The 18062-nt window shown below is 46.6% G+C and overlaps 1 protein-coding gene across 1 annotated transcript in view; it reads right to left on the minus strand.

Annotated features, from left to right (window-relative positions):
* Nucleotides 1–3829: 3829 nt before the first annotated feature.
* LOC136677736 (EMI domain-containing protein 1-like) overlaps nucleotides 3830–18062 on the minus strand; it is a 63105-nt gene continuing 48872 nt past the window's right edge. Inside the window, exons 4-7 of the mRNA XM_066655334.1 lie at nucleotides 13916–14011; nucleotides 12898–12959; nucleotides 11841–11967; nucleotides 3830–3912 (exon numbers count right to left, since the gene is read on the minus strand). Coding sequence (XP_066511431.1) covers nucleotides 3851–3912; nucleotides 11841–11967; nucleotides 12898–12959; nucleotides 13916–14011 — 347 coding nt within the window. The 3' untranslated portion in view covers nucleotides 3830–3850. The remainder of the gene's footprint in view (nucleotides 3913–11840; nucleotides 11968–12897; nucleotides 12960–13915; nucleotides 14012–18062) is intronic.

Raw genomic sequence — 18062 nt, forward strand, 5'->3', positions numbered from 1 at the left:
TGAACTACATCAGTCATAAACTACACTGTACACACACAGCTCCTCACCCCTTCTACAGTGAACTACATCAGTCACAAACTACACTGTACACACACAGCTCCACACTCCCTCTACAGTGAACTACATCAGTCACAAACTACACTGTACACACACAGCTCCTCGCTCCCTCTACAGTGAACTACATCAGTCACAAACTACACTGTACACACACAGCTCCTCACTCCCTCTACAGTGAACTACATCAGTCATGAACTACACTGTACACACACAGCTCCTCACTCCCTCTACAGTGAACTACATCAGTCACAAACTACACTGTACACACACAGCTCCACACTCTACAGTGAACTACATCAGTCACAAACTACACTGTACACACACAGCTCCACACTCCCTCTACAGTGAACTACATCAGTCACAAACTACACTGTACACACACAGCTCCTCGCTCCCTCTACAGTGAACTACATCAGTCATAAACTACACTGTACACACACAGCTCCTCACTCCCTCTACAGTGAACTACATCAGTCATTAACTACACTGTACACACACAGCTCCACACTCCCGCTACAGTGAACTACATCAGTCACAAACTACACTGTACACACACAGCTCCTCGCTCCCTCTACAGTGAACTACATCAGTCACAAACTACACTGTACACACACAGCTCCTCGCTCCCTCTACAGTGAACTACATCAGTCACAAACTACACTGTACACACACAGCTCCTCGCTCCCTCTACAGTGAACTACATCAGTCATAAACTACACTGTACACAGTGTAGTTTATGACTGATGTAGTTTACTGTAGAGGGAGCGAGGAGCTGTGTGAGGAGCTGTGTGTGTACAGTGAACTACATCAGTCATGAACTACACTGTACACACACAGCTCCTCGCTCCCTCTACAGTGAACTACATCAGTCACAAACTACACTGTACACACACAGCTCCTCACTCCCTCTACAGTGAACTACATCAGTCATAATCTACACTGTACACACACAGCTCCTCGCTCCCTCTACAGTGAACTACATCAGTCATAAACTACATTGTACACACACAGCTCCTCACCCCTTCTACAGTGAACTACATCAGTCACAAACTACACTGTACACACATAGCTCCTTGCTCCCTCTACAGTGAACTACATCAGTCACAAACTACACTGTACACACACAGCTCCTCACTCCCTCTACAGTGAACTACATCAGTCACAAACTACACTGTACACACACAGCTCCTCACTCCCTCTACAGTGAACTACATCAGTCACAAACTACACTGTACACACACAGCTCCTCGCTCCCTCTACAGTGAACTACATCAGTCATAAACTACACTGTACACACACAGCTCCTCACTCCCTCTACAGTGAACTACATCAGTCACAAACTATACTGTACACACACAGCTCCTCACTCCCTCTACAGTGAACTACATCAGTCACAAACTACACTGTACACACACAGCTCCACACTCTACAGTGAACTACATCAGTCACAAACTACACTGTACACACACAGCTCCACACTCCCTCTACAGTGAACTACATCAGTCACAAACTACACTGTACACACACAGCTCCTCGCTCCCTCTACATTGAACTACATCAGTCATAAACTACACTGTACACACACAGCTCCTCGCTCCCTCTACAGTGAACTACATCAGTCATAAACTACACTGTACACACACAGCTCCTCGCTCCCTCTACAGTGAACTACATCAGTCACAAACTACATTGTACACACACAGCTCCTCACTCCCTCTACAATGAACTACATCAGTCACAAACTACACTGTACACACACAGCTCCTCACTCCCTCTACAGTGAACTACATCAGTCACAAACTACACTGTACACACACAGCTCCTCGCTCCCTCTACATTGAACTACATCAGTCATAAACTACACTGTACACACACAGCTCCTCGCTCCCTCTACAGTGAACTACATCAGTCATAAACTACACTGTACACACACAGCTCCTCACCCCTTCTACAGTGAACTACATCAGTCACAAACTACACTGTACACACATAGCTCCTCGCTCCCTCTACAGTGAACTACATCAGTCACAAACTACACTGTACACACACAGCTCCTCACTCCCTCTACAGTGAACTACATCAGTCACAAACTACACTGTACACACACAGCTCCTCACTCCCTCTACAGTGAACTACATCAGTCACAAACTACACTGTACACACACAGCTCCTCACTCCCTCTACAGTGAACTACATCAGTCATAAACTACATTGTACACACACAGCTCCTCACCCCTTCTACAGTGAACTACATCAGTCACAAACTACACTGTACACACATAGCTCCTCGCTCCCTCTACAGTGAACTACATCAGTCACAAACTACACTGTACACACACAGCTCCTCACTCCCTCTACAGTAAACTACATTGTACACACACAGCTCCTCACCCCTTCTACAGTGAACTACATCAGTCACAAACTACACTGTACACACATAGCTCCTCGCTCCCTCTACAGTGAACTACATCAGTCACAAACTACATTGTACACACACAGCTCCTCACTCCCTCTACAGTGAACTACATCAGTCACAAACTACACTGTACACACACAGCTCCTCACTCCCTCTACAGTGAACTACATCAGTCACAAACTACACTGTACACACACAGCTCCTCGCTCCCTCTACAGTGAACTACATCAGTCATAAACTACACTGTACACACACAGCTCCTCACTCCCTCTACAGTGAACTACATCAGTCACAAACTACACTGTACACACACAGCTCCTCACTCCCTCTACAGTGAACTACATCAGTCACAAACTACACTGTACACACACAGCTCCACACTCTACAGTGAACTACATCAGTCACAAACTACACTGTACACACACAGCTCCACACTCCCTCTACAGTGAACTACATCAGTCACAAACTACACTGTACACACACAGCTCCTCGCTCCCTCTACAGTGAACTACATCAGTCACAAACTACACTGTACACACACAGCTCCTCACTCCCTCTACAGTGAACTACATCAGTCATAAACTACACTGTACACACACAGCTCCTCACTCCCTCTACAGTGAACTACATCAGTCATAAACTACACTGTACACACACAGCTCCACACTCCCTTTACAGTGAACTACATCAGTCACAAACTACACTGTACACACACAGCTCCACACTCCCTCTACAGTGAACTACATCAGTCACAAACTACACTGTACACACACAGCTCCTCGCTCCCTCTACAGTGAACTACATCAGTCACAAACTACACTGTACACACACAGCTCCTCACTCCCTCTACAGTGAACTACATCAGTCATAAACTACACTGTACACACACAGCTCCTCACTCCCTCTACAGTGAACTACATCAGTCATAAACTACACTGTACACACACAGCTCCTCACTCCCTCTACATTGAATTACATCAGTCATAAACTACACTGTACACACACAGCTCCACACTCCCTCTACAGTGAACTACATCAGTCACAAACTACACTGTACACACACAGCTCCACACTCCCTCTACAGTGAACTACACTAGAGTTCAGATTCACACAGATGAATAAATAGAAATGATGCTGTAGTACAAATGTATAAACTACAAATGGAGTATGAAGTGATTTGGAATAACCTCATAAATCACTCATGCTTTGTGGTGTTTTAATGTATCTTTTTACTCTCTTCATACTATGGCCCCCTACAGGAGAAGTGTGATAATGCAGCTGTATTCATATTCCTCTGGACAAGGATTTGGTCAATCTCTGTTTTTAAAAGTATCTGGATCCATGTGAATGGGTCTTTTGTCTGGGTTTATGACACTTCTACAACATATACTCACCATCTTTTCCGGGTAAGCCGTCATTGCCTTTCTCGCCCTGGGGACCTATGAGAGACACACAGAGAAAGGACAGTGAGAATGGACAGACAGACAGACACCGTCTGTTCAGTTCAGTTTCAGGTTGCTGCTCAACAGACAGACTCAGGAGATCCTTTGTCCACAGAGCAATAAAATGGAGGAGGACTGAGTCTCATTTACAAGTTAACATAGGTTTAGGAAGAAGAGCCTCCTCTATTAATCCCCTTAGGGAAATAGCTTCTCTGCATTAAACCCCTTTGTGGTAGTGACCACACAAACACACTACTGAGAAATTCTTTACACACACTAGGAGCAGTGAAAACACACACAACCTGGTGACTAAGGCCATAACAAGCCCCACTGGCACCGTTAATGCATGCTCTGTGCCACCAGTTCCAAGTGAGCTTTATGTAATTTATAACCTGTGACTACAATAATATACGGTTATACAATATACAGGAGATCATAAAGCACTCAACCAACACATGTATAAAGGGTAGTTCTCAGTAGCACAGATAAATAAATGCAACACAGACCAAAGCATTTGTATAATACCAAAAACGTAACACAAGAATAATATAAAAATATAAAGAACCATACAGATGTAAGGGTAAGACTAGTGCAATGATAAACTGTGCAAGAAGTGCATTAATATAGAAGATGGTCAAATAGTGTCTATATGTGCAATGCTACATCAGTTAATACAGCAATGAGGCTACATCAATATGGTTTTATAAATAAGATCAACTACATTAGAATACAGGGGCGGCACGGGTTTCCTCCGGGTGACTGTCTGTGAGGAGTGTGGTGTGTTCTCCCTGTGTCTGCATGGGTTTCCTCCGGGTGACTGTCTGTGAGGAGTGTGGTGTGTTCTCCCTGTGTCTGCGTGGGTTTCCTCCGGGTGACTGTCTGTGAGGAGTGTGGTGTGTTCTCCCTGTGTCTGCATGGGTTTCCTCCGGGTGACTGTCTGTGAGGAGTGTGGTGTGTTCTCCCTGTGTCTGCGTGGGTTTCCTCCGGGTGACTGTCTGTGAGGAGTGTGGTGTGTTCTCTCTGTGTCTGCGTGGGTTTCCTCCGGGTGACTGTCTGTGAGGAGTGTGGTGTGTTCTCTCTGTGTCTGCGTGGGTTTCCTCCGGGTGACTGTGAGGAGTGTGGTGTGTTCTCCCTTTGTCTGCGTGGGTTTCCTCGGGTGACTGTCTGTGAGGAGTGTGGTGTGTTCTCTCTGTGTCTGCGTGGGTTTCCTCCGGGTGACTGTCTGTGAGGAGTGTGGTGTGTTCTCCCTGTGTCTGTGTGGGTTTCCTCCGGGTGACTGTCTGTGAGGAGTGTGGTGTGTTCTCCCTGTGTCTGCGTGGGTTTCCTCCAGGTGACTGTCTGTGAGGAGTGTGGTGTGTTCTCCCTGTGTCTGTGTGGGTTTCCTCCAGGTGACTGTCTGTGAGGAGTGTGGTGTGTTCTCCCTGTGTCTACGTGGGTTTCCTCCAGGTGCTCCGGTTGAATATTAGAATACAGCATACAGCTCTGAGTGAGTCTATCAGGTGAAGGGGTTAAATAGTGTACTGATCTAGTGTACTTATCTACTTCTGTAGTGTACTTGTTGTTCAGTCCAGGCTCCAAAGAGAGAGTGACATCTCACTGATGCCAGTGGGATTTCTCCCTTCAACTCTGGCTCTGAGCAGTGGGCAGTTTCTCTGCTGCTCAGTGGTGTCCATCTAAATCTAATGAGGTCATCAGTAATGGTCCAGTGGACAGGGAGATGCTGACACACACACACACACACACACACACAGAGAAAGACCACCCATAACCTCAACACCCCTTCCCCTTCCCGCTCTTGCATTCCCTCGACTCCCTTGAAAAGCATTCCCTCGACTCCCGGTGTTTGAGTAAGAGTCAGTTTCACAAAATAAGAGTCAGCAAAAAGAACTCTGTGTTACCCACCTATGGAGCAACATCCTCATCACTTTTCTCATGCTTTTCACCAGTTGGACATCTCTCTAACGTCCAAACACCTCTGTTTTTTCCTAGTGGCTCAGACAGTGATGCACGAAGAAAAAGCCTGAACCAGTTTGGACTGAGACACTTAGTTTGTTTCCCATTTTCCAAGCTAGGACTGTGTACAAACACTGGAACTTTTTCCAGAACAAACAGAGCTGAGAACAGCACATGGCGAAGAAACATCCCCAGAATTTTATAAAAAGCTATTTTTTAAAAGAAAAAAATCCAATCTGCTTTCATAGAAAAAGAACTCAGGTGTTTGTACACAGCCCTGGCTCTGTAAATCGCTTCTTACTCACACACACCGCTCCACCGTCAAAGATACAGTCGCTTCTTACTCACACACACCGCTCCACCGTCAAAGATACAGCCGCTTCTTACTCACACACACCGCTCCACCGTCAAAGATACAGTCGCTTCTTACTCACACACACCGCTCCACCGTCAAAGATACAGCCGCTTCTTACTCACACACACCGCTCCACCGTCAAAGATACAGTCGCTTCTTACTCACACACACCGCTCCACCGTCAAAGATACAGTCGCTTCTTACTCACACACACCGCTCCACCTTAAAAGATACAGTCACTTCTTACTCACACACACCGCTCCACCGTCAAAGATACAGTCGCTTCTTACTCACACACACCGCTCCACCGTCAAAGATACAGTCGCTTCTTACTCACACACACCGCTCCACCTTAAAAGATACAGTCGCTTCTTACTCACACACACCGCTCCACCGTCAAAGATACAGCCGCTTCTTACTCACACACACCGCTCCACCGTCAAAGATACAGCCGCTTCTTACTCACACACACCGCTCCACCGTCAAAGATACAGCCGCTTCTTACTCACACACACCGCTCCACCTTAAAAGATACAGTCGCTTCTTACTCACACACACCGCTCCACCGTCAAAGATACAGCCGCTTCTTACTCACACACACCGCTCCACCGTCAAAGATACAGTCGCTTCTTACTCACACACACCGCTCCACATTAAAAGATACAGCCATTTCTTACTCACACACACCGCTCCACCGTCAAAGATACAGCCGCTTCTTACTCACACACACCGCTCCACCGTCAAAGATACAGCCGCTTCTTACTCACACACACTGCTCCATATTAAAAGATTGAACACAAAGGAGTTGTTTCACTGTGAGAACCGAAGCCGTATCTGGAAGCTAGTATTGGGAATACTGTACAAGATTCCCAAAGGAATTGCTCTTTCATTCCTTGAAGTGAGTTAGTTTTTTTTTTTCAGTGGTGTTTGAGCACCACAGTGTTCGATAACTGTGTTCAATAACCCTAATAAAATGTGACTGCTCATGTTTCACAAATAAACATCTTCAAACCAAATTGAAACCAAATTTCAGATAAAGGTTTACTTTCTCTCTGTAAATTTAAATCTCTTTTCAGACTCAACCCCTTGTCCTTTATGAGGTAGGGCATTTGAAATGTTGCATGAAACATAGCAAACGTCACATTGTTTGTGACACAGGATGTTGCACACGAGTCTGAATCACCCTCCAGCAGCACTCCTGAAAAGGACATTTTTACTGTATATTTTGGAGCCACAGGAATGACTGTCCTTTACTGAAATACTGTGGGCGCTTAAGTGCACCGCAAACAATTTGTTCATCCTCCTAACACCAGGGTCGCTACCTAAAAACACCTACAGCCCTTTGCTAATTTCAGCTGAATTTTGCATGGGTTTTTTCATGGTGTGTACACAATCGTCGGCAGTGTGTTTTGGGATTGTGGGAGTGAAATGGATGTGTTCCACTGTGTTTCAGACAAAACGGCCAAGTGGCACATTTCCAAAGTTGCAAAGTAGCCCACGCTGCAGTGAACAGGGCGCAGTTTCAGGCCTAGCCTTGTTTTAGATTCTGCAGTTTTTCTACAGTTATGAACAATGGAAATTGATGGAAAATACGTGGCCTTTGTTGGGCACTATGTTTTTGGTGTAAAATGGTGGAATTTGATAGGGGATTTTGGTGGTGTTTGATGAAAAATGGTGGTGCCCAGAGGAAACATGTAGGAATCCTTTAGGGAAAAAATCTGACAAAGAGATAAAGGACATAATAAAAGAGTAGGGCTTAGTTCATCTGTCAAATCTGAGTCTGTGACTTTACTGAGATTTCCACTAAAACTCCAGAGGAGACAATATCTCTGAGGTCTCAGGAGACACATGTGAGCAACAGGAGACAAGCTAAAATCTCCTTAGTTGTTTCATCTGATCTCATTGTTGTCTCTGGAAAACTACAGAGACTTTAAGAAGATCTCCTTTTTGATTTTTCTTTCTCCGGGTGTTATTTTAAGGAAGACAGTGATGTTTGGTGGAGAATAGCGGAGGTTGTTCTGAAATGGTGGCTGTTGCTGAGTAATATACTGATCGGTGGGGAGTGGTGGTGCTTGATGGAGGATATCGTTGTTTGGTGAAACACACACAGTGCCTTAGTGACAGTAAACACACACACATCACTGGAATTGTGGGCAGTTGAATGTTAGGTGCTTTGCTCAAGGGCACTGCAGCCGTGGATGAGACAGTGTTGTTCCTTCACGCCCCAATTTTCCTGCCAGTTGTGGGCTTCGAACGAGAACATTTCCAGTTCCAGGCTCACTTCTCTAACCATTAGACCACAGCTGCAAACATGCACAATATAACCACATTCCTCTCCACAGACAACTTCAGCAAAATGCAAAACATTTGCTTGTGAATGAACAGAAACCCGAGGGGAAAACGGTGGTGGTGTTCGCAAACATGGAAACATACATTTATTTGTCGTTGTACAACATTCAATGAAATGTGTAAAACACCACCCCCCTGCTCCCCTTCCCCTCCTCTCCCCGACACACACACACTAAGTGCACTAGGGACAGTGAGCACAGACTCCCTCAGGGAGCAGTTGAAGTTTGCCCTGTTCAAGGGTATTTCAGATGTGGCTTGAGGGAGGAAGACAGTGCTACTTTAGCAAAAACAGAGGCTTCAAAAAGCTAAACATTTTTATGTGAATAAAGAGAAACTCAAGCAGAGGATTCTGGTGTTTTAGTGAAGGACATTGGTGTTTGGAGAAGGATGGTAGTGTTTGTTGGAGGAAAGTGGTGTTTGATGGAGAATGCTAGTGTTTGGTGGAGGATGCTGGGGTTTGGAGGATAGCGTTCATGGTATTTGGTGGAGTACAGTGGTGTTTGGTGGAGGACAGCTGTGTTTTGGTGGAAGGCAGTGGTATTTGGTGGAATATGCTGGTGTTTGATGGAGGACAGTGGTGTTTGGTGGAGGACGGTGGTGGGGTTTGGTGGGGGATGGCGGTGGTGTTTGGTGGATGATGGTGGTGTTTGTTGGAGGATGGCTGTGGTGTTTGTCGAGGAATGATGGTGTTTCATGGAGGATGGTGGTAATTGGTGGAGGACAGTGGTGGTGTTTGGTGAAAGATGATGGTGTTTGGTGGAGAATGATGGTGGTGTTTGGTGGAGCATGGCAGTGGTGTTTGGTGGAGGATTATGGTGTTTGTTGGGGGACAGTGGTGTTTGGTGAGGGATAGTGGTGGTGTTTGCTGGAGGATGGCTGTGGTGTTTGTTGGGGGTGATGGTGTTTTGTGGAGGATGGTGGTGGTGTTTGTTGGGGTGATGGTGTTTTGTGGAGGATGGTGGTGGTGTTTGGTTAAGGACTGCGGTGATGTTTGGTGAAGGATGATGGTGGTGTTTGGTGAAGGATTATGGTGATGTTTGGTGGAGCATGGCAGTGCTTTTTGGTGGAGGATTATGGTGTTTGGTGGAGGACGGTGGTGTTTGGTGGAGGATGGTGGTGGGGTTTGGTGAAGGGTGATGGTGGTGTTTGGTGGAGCATGGCGGTGGTGTTTGTTGGAGGACAGTGGTGTTTGGTGGAAGACTGTGGTGGGGTTTGGTGGGGGATGGTGGTGGTGTTTGGTGGATGATGGTGGTGTTTGCTGGAAGATGGCTGTGGTGTTTGTTGGGGAATGATGGTGTTTTGTGGAGGATGTTGGTGATTGGTGGAGGATGGTGGTGGTGTTTGGTTAAGGACTGTGGTGATGTTTGGTGAAGGGTGATGGTGTTTGTTGGAGGATGGTGGTGGTGTTTGGTGGAGCATGGCGGTGGTGTTTGGTGGAGGATTATGGTGTTTGTTGGAGAACAGTGGTGTTTGGTGGAGGACGGTGGTGGGGTTTGGTGAAGGATGATGGTGGTGTTTGGTGGAGCATGGCAGTGGTGTTTGGTGGAGGATTGTGGTGTTTGTTGGTGGACTGTGGTGTTTGGTGGAGGACGATGGTGGGATTTGGTGGGGGGGTGGCAGTGGTGTTTGTTGGAGAATGATTGTGTTTCGTGGAGGATGGTGGTGATTGGTGGAGGATGGTGGTGGTGTTTGGTTAAGGACTGCAGTGGTGTTTGGTGAAGGATGGTGGTGTTTGGTGGAGGATGATGGTGGTGTTTGGTGAAGGATGACAGTGGTGTTTGGTGGAGGATGACAGTGGTGTTTGGTGGAGGGCGGTGGTATTTTTTAGAGGACGGTGGTGGTGTTTGATGGAGGATGGTAGTGTTTGTTGGAGGACAGTGGTATTTTGTGAAGAATGTTGGTAATGCTTGAAGGAAAATGGTGGTGTTGTTTGGTAGATAATTAAAATGTTTAGTGAAGAACAGGGTGCTTGGCTGGGAATGCTGGTGTTTGGAGGTTGTTGGTGGTGTTTGGAGGAGAAATGAGGAGTGGGAGAATTCTGGATGTTCTCCACTATGTTATTGAACAAAATGAGCATGTGGCCCAATTCCAAAGAAGAAAAACTATGCCACTGTGTAGTGAACAGGGGGGAGTTTGAGATGCAGCCTTAGTTTATGGGCTGAAGTTTTCTACAGTGTTTAACTTTGCTTTGTCTTCAGCAGGTTGTTTGAATAGATAGTATTTATGGTCTGTCAGTGTCTCTCTCACTCTCTCTTTCTCCCCTCCCCCCTGGTCTGGACTCAAGCCTGTACTTGGCTGGGAGTGATGTTTTTGCTATGTTTTCAGTTGGAATTTTCATCACTGCATCCTTTTACAGCCAATTACATTCTTCCCTTCATTAGCCAATAGCTTTGCGGAGCTAATCCCATTGCTGGTGCCCATTGTGATTTGCAGGGAAACACACCCCCAGGTCTGTTTATCTTTACACACAGATGATGGGGGCTTTGGAGGCAGATTAGTAGAAATTGAAGCTGCTTTTTTTGTATGTGTGTGTGTGTGTGTGTGTGTATGTGTATGTGTGGGTGGGCTTTTTTTGTCTGTGGAGATTGTTATTTTGTCACCGCACTCAGCAAAAAAAAAAAAAAAAGAACAGCAAGCATGGCTCACTTTTCAGCAAAGCCCTCGTCCCCCGTCTGATTTATCTCTGTGACCTAGAAAGTATATGCAGCATTTTCACCCAAATACACTCACATCCTTCAAATCACCACCAGAAAACTTTGGAGGAGCTGTCTAAAGGACGTCTAAAGCTGGGACCAAATGCTACAGAAGAACCCAGAGGGACATTTTGCAGCATCTTAGCAGTGATCTGTTGTGGGAAAATAGATGACTGAAGTGGTCATATAAGGCATTTCTGGTCTAAATGAAATTTCTCTATGAAAAATAAACGCAAAAAAAGTTACGGATAGTTTTGTGGACCTCCATCAGCTGCAAATCCTTTGTTGCAAAAGTGTCACCAATATTCCAGTGACAGGCAGTCGAAAATACACAGACTCTTCATTAGAAGTGGCTGAGAGAGATTTAGACTTGTAGGAAACATCCTGTTCTTCCAACAATGGCATAAAATATGACCTCTATGTCTCATGCAACATTTAATGTGCCCTGCCTCAAAAAGGACACAAGGTTTATCCTCAGTGGCTGAGGTGACAGCCTACTTGGTGGTCTGGCAATGACACTTTACCTCAGTTACACTTTACCTTTAATCTGTGACAGAGAAAGAGTAGGTTGATACCTGTAGGGCCTTGCGCGCCTGGAGCTCCTCGAGCAGGTGGTGCCCCCATGAGGGCGGAGGAATCAGGGTCACCTCCACCTTTAGACTGAGAGGGTGTCTGAGAGGCAGCTACTGAGAGGAGCTGGACCTGGGGGTCAAGGAGATTTATAGAAATGCATGAGGTTAATACAGAAGGAGAGAACCTGGAGACACTGAGCACTGTTGCCACTTTTCCATGAATTGAATCTACTTTGCTCGACTTTACTCGATTTGTACCAGGTTCATTTTCTGCAATAAATACCACTCTCTCCCACCACTTGTAATGTATCGGGTGTCGTCTCTAACCCCGTCTCTAAGGGGAACAGTGGTCTTTGGAAACCACAACAACGGCGGCGGTAACGTTAAGCGGTGTTTACTCATGGTGTATTGGCGTGTTGTTGTTGTTTGGGACTGAACACAGCTCCGTCATCAGTTCAGACAGATCAGTAGAGTTTGTTCCTTCCTTGTTGCAGCGTCCAGCTCTCGCTGGATTCTTTCGTCGGCCACCGATCCAAGGAACGTTTGAACCTCTTCAAAAGACCACAGCGTCATTTTACGAGCTGCCATCGTGAGTCGGATAAAAACAAACGTGATCTCTGCTGCAGCTGGAGATTTTACAGATGGAGAGTTGGTGCTGGTCGTCTGCGTTGCGTGGCGTAGAGTGACGACTCTCTCTGGACAATCCGCGCTCTGCAAGGTTTACACGCCACGGTTTAGTCCCTACTCGACTCGCTCTGAACCACGAGAGAACAGCCACTAAACAAGAACCCGGTAGAGTCCAGTAGGGTAGAGGAGGGACCATGCAGTGGAAAAGTGCTGTATGTCACTGTGCACTGAAAACTGGACCTGTGCTTTTTCTAATGACCACTGGAAACAACATGAAAACAAGCACAGGGAAGAAAACTGATCAAGAATGCTGTGCTGAAGGGAGTGTTTTGGGACTGCTGATGTGTGTGTGTGTGTGTGTGTGTGTGTGTGTGTGTGTGTGTGTGAAAGGCAGAAATAGTGATAACACACAAACAAACAATACACACATTACCTTTGCCTCCAGAGAACTGAGGCGATCAGTGAGGGCCGAGATATGACTGCAGTTCAGACAACCTAAAAGAGAGAGAGAGAGAGAGAGAAAGAGTGGGAGAGAAAGACAGAGAGAGAGAGAAAGAGTGGGAGAGAAAAAGAGAGAGAGACAGACTCAGAACACGATGACAGGATCCAGATAATAAATCAGTTCTTTTCCAAATCAGTTTAATCAATAACTCTTTGTGAAGGATGTTGTTCTGATTGTAATGTGGGTCGTATTGATCAGTTTAAACTCATTCATTCCAGGTGGTGTTCGGTGGAGAATAGTGCTGGTGTTCGTTGAAGAATAGTGCTGGTGTTCAGTGGAGAATAGTGTTGGTGTTGGGTGGAGAATAGTGCTGGTGTTGGGTGGAGAATAGTGCTGGTGTTCAGGGGAGAATAGTGCTGGTGTTCAGGGGAGAATAGTGCTGGTGTTCAGTGGAGAATAGTGCTGGTGTTGGGTGGAGAATAGTGCTGGTGTTGGGTGGAGAATAGTGCTGGTGTTGGGTGGAGAATAGTGCTGGTGTTGGGTGGAGAATAGTGCTGGTGTTGGGTGGAGAATAGTGCTGGTGTTGGGTGGAGAATAGTGCTGGTGTTCAGTGGAGAATAGTGCTGGTGTTTGGTGGAGAATAGTGTTGGTGTTCGGTGGAGAATAGTGTTGGTGTTCGGTGGAGAATAGTGTTGGTGTTCGGTGGAGAATAGTGTTGGTGTTCGGTGGAGAATAGTGTTGGTGTTCGGTGGAGAATAGTGTTGGTGTTCGGTGGAGAATAGTGTTGGTGTTTGGTGGAGAATAGTGTTGGTGTTTGGTGGAGAATAGTGTTGGTGTTTGGTGGAGAATAGTGTTGGTGTTTGGTGGAGAATAGTACTGGTGTTTAGTGGAGGATGATGCTGGTGTTTAGTGGAGGATGATGCTGGTGTTTAGTGGAGAATGGTGTTGGTGTTTAGTGGAGAATAGTGCAGATGTAAACAATCATGTGGTGAAGGTGATGGATTCTTACTGGAGAGATGATCAGGGGCTTTGACCAACATTGGTTTACGGAAAGTGGCCTGTTTTCTCACGGCCTCCTGAGCCACCTGATTACTGCTCCCAGATCCTGCACACAGAGGAGGACAGGGAGGAGACAGAGGAGGAAACAAGAGAATAGAAATGAGGAGACAGACAAGTAAAGAAAGAAGGAGACAGAGGAGAGGCGAAAGAAAAAGAGAGGATCCTCGTTATTTCAGTTCAACCAACTGTTCATTTCACACTGATATACACAGATCAGCCACAAGATTAAAACCAATGCAGGGCTCAGTTCTTGAAGTTGATATTGAAGCAGGAGAAATGGTCAGTGTAAGGATCTACGGGCCACACTGTGGTGGTCTTAATGTTTTGGTCAGTCTCCAGAAGTCAGTTCTTGTAGGGTGGAGAAATCACTCAAACCCATGGAGGCCCCACATCCACATCACAGCGTACAGGACTTAAAGGAACTGCTGCTGACTTCTTGTTGACCACAGGACGCCTTCATGAGAGGGTCCTACACAATATTAAAGAGGAGGTGTGACGTGGGTCACATGGTCAATCATAGTCCTGTCAAAGATTTCAGTTTTGCCAAAACCGCCCCCTCATGTAGAATGGTGTTGATGGCTGGAGAACACTGGTGTTGGGTGGAATTAAGGTGGTCTTGGGTGGAGAATGGTGGTGTTTGTCAGAAAACAGTGTTGTTTGCTGAAGAACAATGTTGTTTGGTGGAGAGTAAGTTGGAGTAAAGGTGGTGTTTGATGGAGAATGTTGGTGCTTGGTTGAGTTAAGGTGGTGTTGGGAGGAGTTAAGTTGGGGTTGGGTGGAGTTAAGATGGTGCTGAATGGAGTTATGTGATATTGGGAGAAGATAAGTTGGTGTTGGGTGGGGAATGGTGCTGTTGGGTGGAGTTAAGGTGGTGTTGAGTGGACGTAAGTTGGTGTTGGGAGGAGTTAAGGTGGTGTTGAGTGTGGAGGTAAGTTGGTGTTGGGAGGAGTTAATGTGATGTTGGGTGGAGTTAAGGTGGTATTGGGAGGGGTTAAGGTGGTGTTGAGTGTGGAGGTAAGCTGGTGTTGGGAGGAGTTAATGTGATGCTGGGTGGAGTTAAGATGGTTTTGGGTGGAGTTAACGTGGTGTTGGGAGGGGTTAAGGTGGTGTTGAGTGGAGTTAAGATGGTTTTGGGTGAAGTTAAAGTGGTGTTGGGAGGGGTTAAGGTGGTGTTGAGTGGAGGTAAGTTGGTGTTGGGAGGAGTTAATGTGATGTTTGGTGGAGTTAATATGGTGTTGGGTGGAGTTAATGTGGTGTTGGGAGGGGTTAAGGTGGTGTTGAGTGTGGAGGTAAGTTGGTGTTGGGAGGAGTTAATGTCATGTTGGGTGGAGTTAAGATGGTGTTGGGTGGAGTTAACGTGGTGTTGGGAGGGGTTAAGGTGGTTTCGGGTGGAGTTAAGATGGTGTTGGGAGGATTTAAGGTGGTGCTGAGTGGAGTTAAGGTGGTGTTGGATGGGGTTAAGGTGGTGTTGAGTGGAGTTAAGATGGTGTTGGGTGGAAAATGGTGGAGTGTGGAGAAAACTAAAGAGTTTCCACTAATAACAATGCCATTCATTGTGTTTCTGGATTGGGAAAGGCCTTTAAAATCTCTTCAGTTTTCAACCCCTTGCTTTTTTATTTCTCCTTTCTTTCTTTCACAGCATTTCTTTTTCCGCTCTTTCTTTCTCTCTCTCTCTCAGAACTAAGCTCATGTGTCCTGTATTAGCGTAGCCCCACTTCTCCAAATGTTACCATAAGGCCAAGGTCAACAGCTCATCACTCCTCCAATCAGACGCTGCCAAATCATCGCCATGGCAGCACTGCGACCAATGACATGGCACCTGCCCTGTTCTAGTAGAAATGCTTTGTGAAGTGTGTGTGAAAGAGAGAGAGGGAGAGAGAGAAACCTAGCAGAGGAAAAGAGAGAAATGAGAGAAAAGAGTAAAGAGGAATGAGAGAGAGAGAAGAAAGACAGTAGAGAGTAAAAAAATCTAATACAGTATGGAGAGAGAGTGAAGACTGAGAGGGGAAAAGGAGAGATGAAGAGAAAGTGTACATTTACACAGATTATATATAGAGAGAGAATGACCCCTCACCTTTAGAGTTTATACTCTGTAAATATATATATATATATATATATATATATATATATATATATATATATGTATATGTGTGTGTGTGTGTGAGAGAGAGAGAGAGAGAGAGAGAGGGAGAAAGACGGTAAAGACACTGTGTCCAGATGTGTTTACCGGAGTGAGTGTGGAGTGACTGTCTGACAACTGTTTTCACAACAGGCCAAAATAACCTTCTTTATTATGCATCTGAGTGTGTGTATGTCTAATCTCTTTCTCTCTGTTTCTCAAAGTCTGGTTGGATCTCTCTATGTCACTCTCTGAGAGAAGTGTGTGTGTGTATATGCATGTGAGAGAGAGAGAGAGAGAGAGAGAGAGAGAGAGAGAGAGAGAAATAAATCTCTGTCAGAGAGACTGCTGCCCTCAGCAGGACACTACAGACCCGTCATTACAGACCAGGTGCTGCTGATGAGAGCAGGTGAAAGGTGTGTGTTCGGTGGAAGGGGGGGGTCTGTGTGTGTGTGTGTGTGTGTGTGTGTTTGGGGGGAAGGGGGAGTCTGTGTGTGTGTGTGTGTGTGTTTGGGGGGAAGGGGGAGTCTGTGTGTGTGTGTGTGTGTGTGTGTGTGTGTGTGCAGACCGTGGCCTTTCTCTCCTCTGAGGTGCTGCACCACCCCCCGACACCAACCATCACCACCCCCAAGACCAACCATCAACACCCTCAACACCAACCATCACCACCCCCAAGACCAACCATCAACACCCTCAACACCAACCATCACCACCCCCAAGACCAACCATCAACACCCTCAACACCAACCATCACCACCCCCAAGACCAACCATCAACACCCTCAACACCAACCATCACCACCCCCAAGACCAACCATCAACACCCTCAACACCAACCATCACCACCTCCAACACTAACCATCAACACCCTCAACACCAACCAATACCCCCAAACATTCCTCAACACCACCCAACACCCCACAACACCAACATCAACACCCCTCAACACTAACCATCCACACTCCCAGCACCAACCAACTCCCCCAACACCCCCAGCAGAAACCATCAACACCCTCAACACCTACCATCAACAACCCAACACCAACCACCACCACCCAACACCCCTCAATACCTACCATCAACACCAACCACCACCACCCAACACCCCTCAACACCTACCATCAACACCCCAACACCAACCAACACCCCTAAACATTCCTCAACACCACCCAACACCCCACAACACTACCCATCCACACCCCCAGCACCAACCAACTCCCTCAACACCAAACATCAACACCCCCAGCACAAACCATCAACACCCTCAACACCAACCATCACCACCCCAAGACCAACTATCAACACCAATCACCACCCCCAACACCAACCAACACTCCCCATATACCAAGCATCACCAACCCCCAACACTAACCATCAACACCAACCAACACCAACAAACACAATATCCCACAATACCAACCATCAACACCCCCCCCCCCCCCCCCAACACCCCGAATACTACCCAACACCAACCATCTGAATGTTTAGCTCTGGATCCCAGACAGCACCCAAACTCATCCCGGGTGGAGATCACTGGTGGTGGAGGTGGAGAGGGAATAAACTGCTGGGTGTGTGTTGTAGACATGGAGACAAACGTCTGGTTCTATTCACCACCACTGGAGTCCAGATGTTCCTCCACACTCCCACACTTGACGGAGGTGTGGGTCAGTCTGGAGGCGTCCACCCGCTCCACCCCCAAAGTAATGACTCAGACACTCCTCCTCCTGTAAATGGGACACCACAGCTGATACAGAGACACCAGATGTGCCTGAAGACTCTCAGTCTCTAATCATCCCCAGGAACAGGAGATCTCTTCTCCACCTCCTCTTCTCCTACACCTTTCTCCTTCCCTCTGTCCAACACACACACACTGACAGTCACCACAAACCCAGCAGTGGGCAGTGAGTAGTTACATCAAGACAAAAAAGAGAGAGAGAGAGAGAGAGAGAGAGAGAGAGAAGAATATTGAGATAAATAGT

The sequence above is a fragment of the Hoplias malabaricus genome, chromosome Y, assembly GCF_029633855.1.
Source record: "Hoplias malabaricus isolate fHopMal1 chromosome Y, fHopMal1.hap1, whole genome shotgun sequence".
Taxonomy (NCBI): Eukaryota; Metazoa; Chordata; class Actinopteri; order Characiformes; family Erythrinidae; genus Hoplias; species Hoplias malabaricus.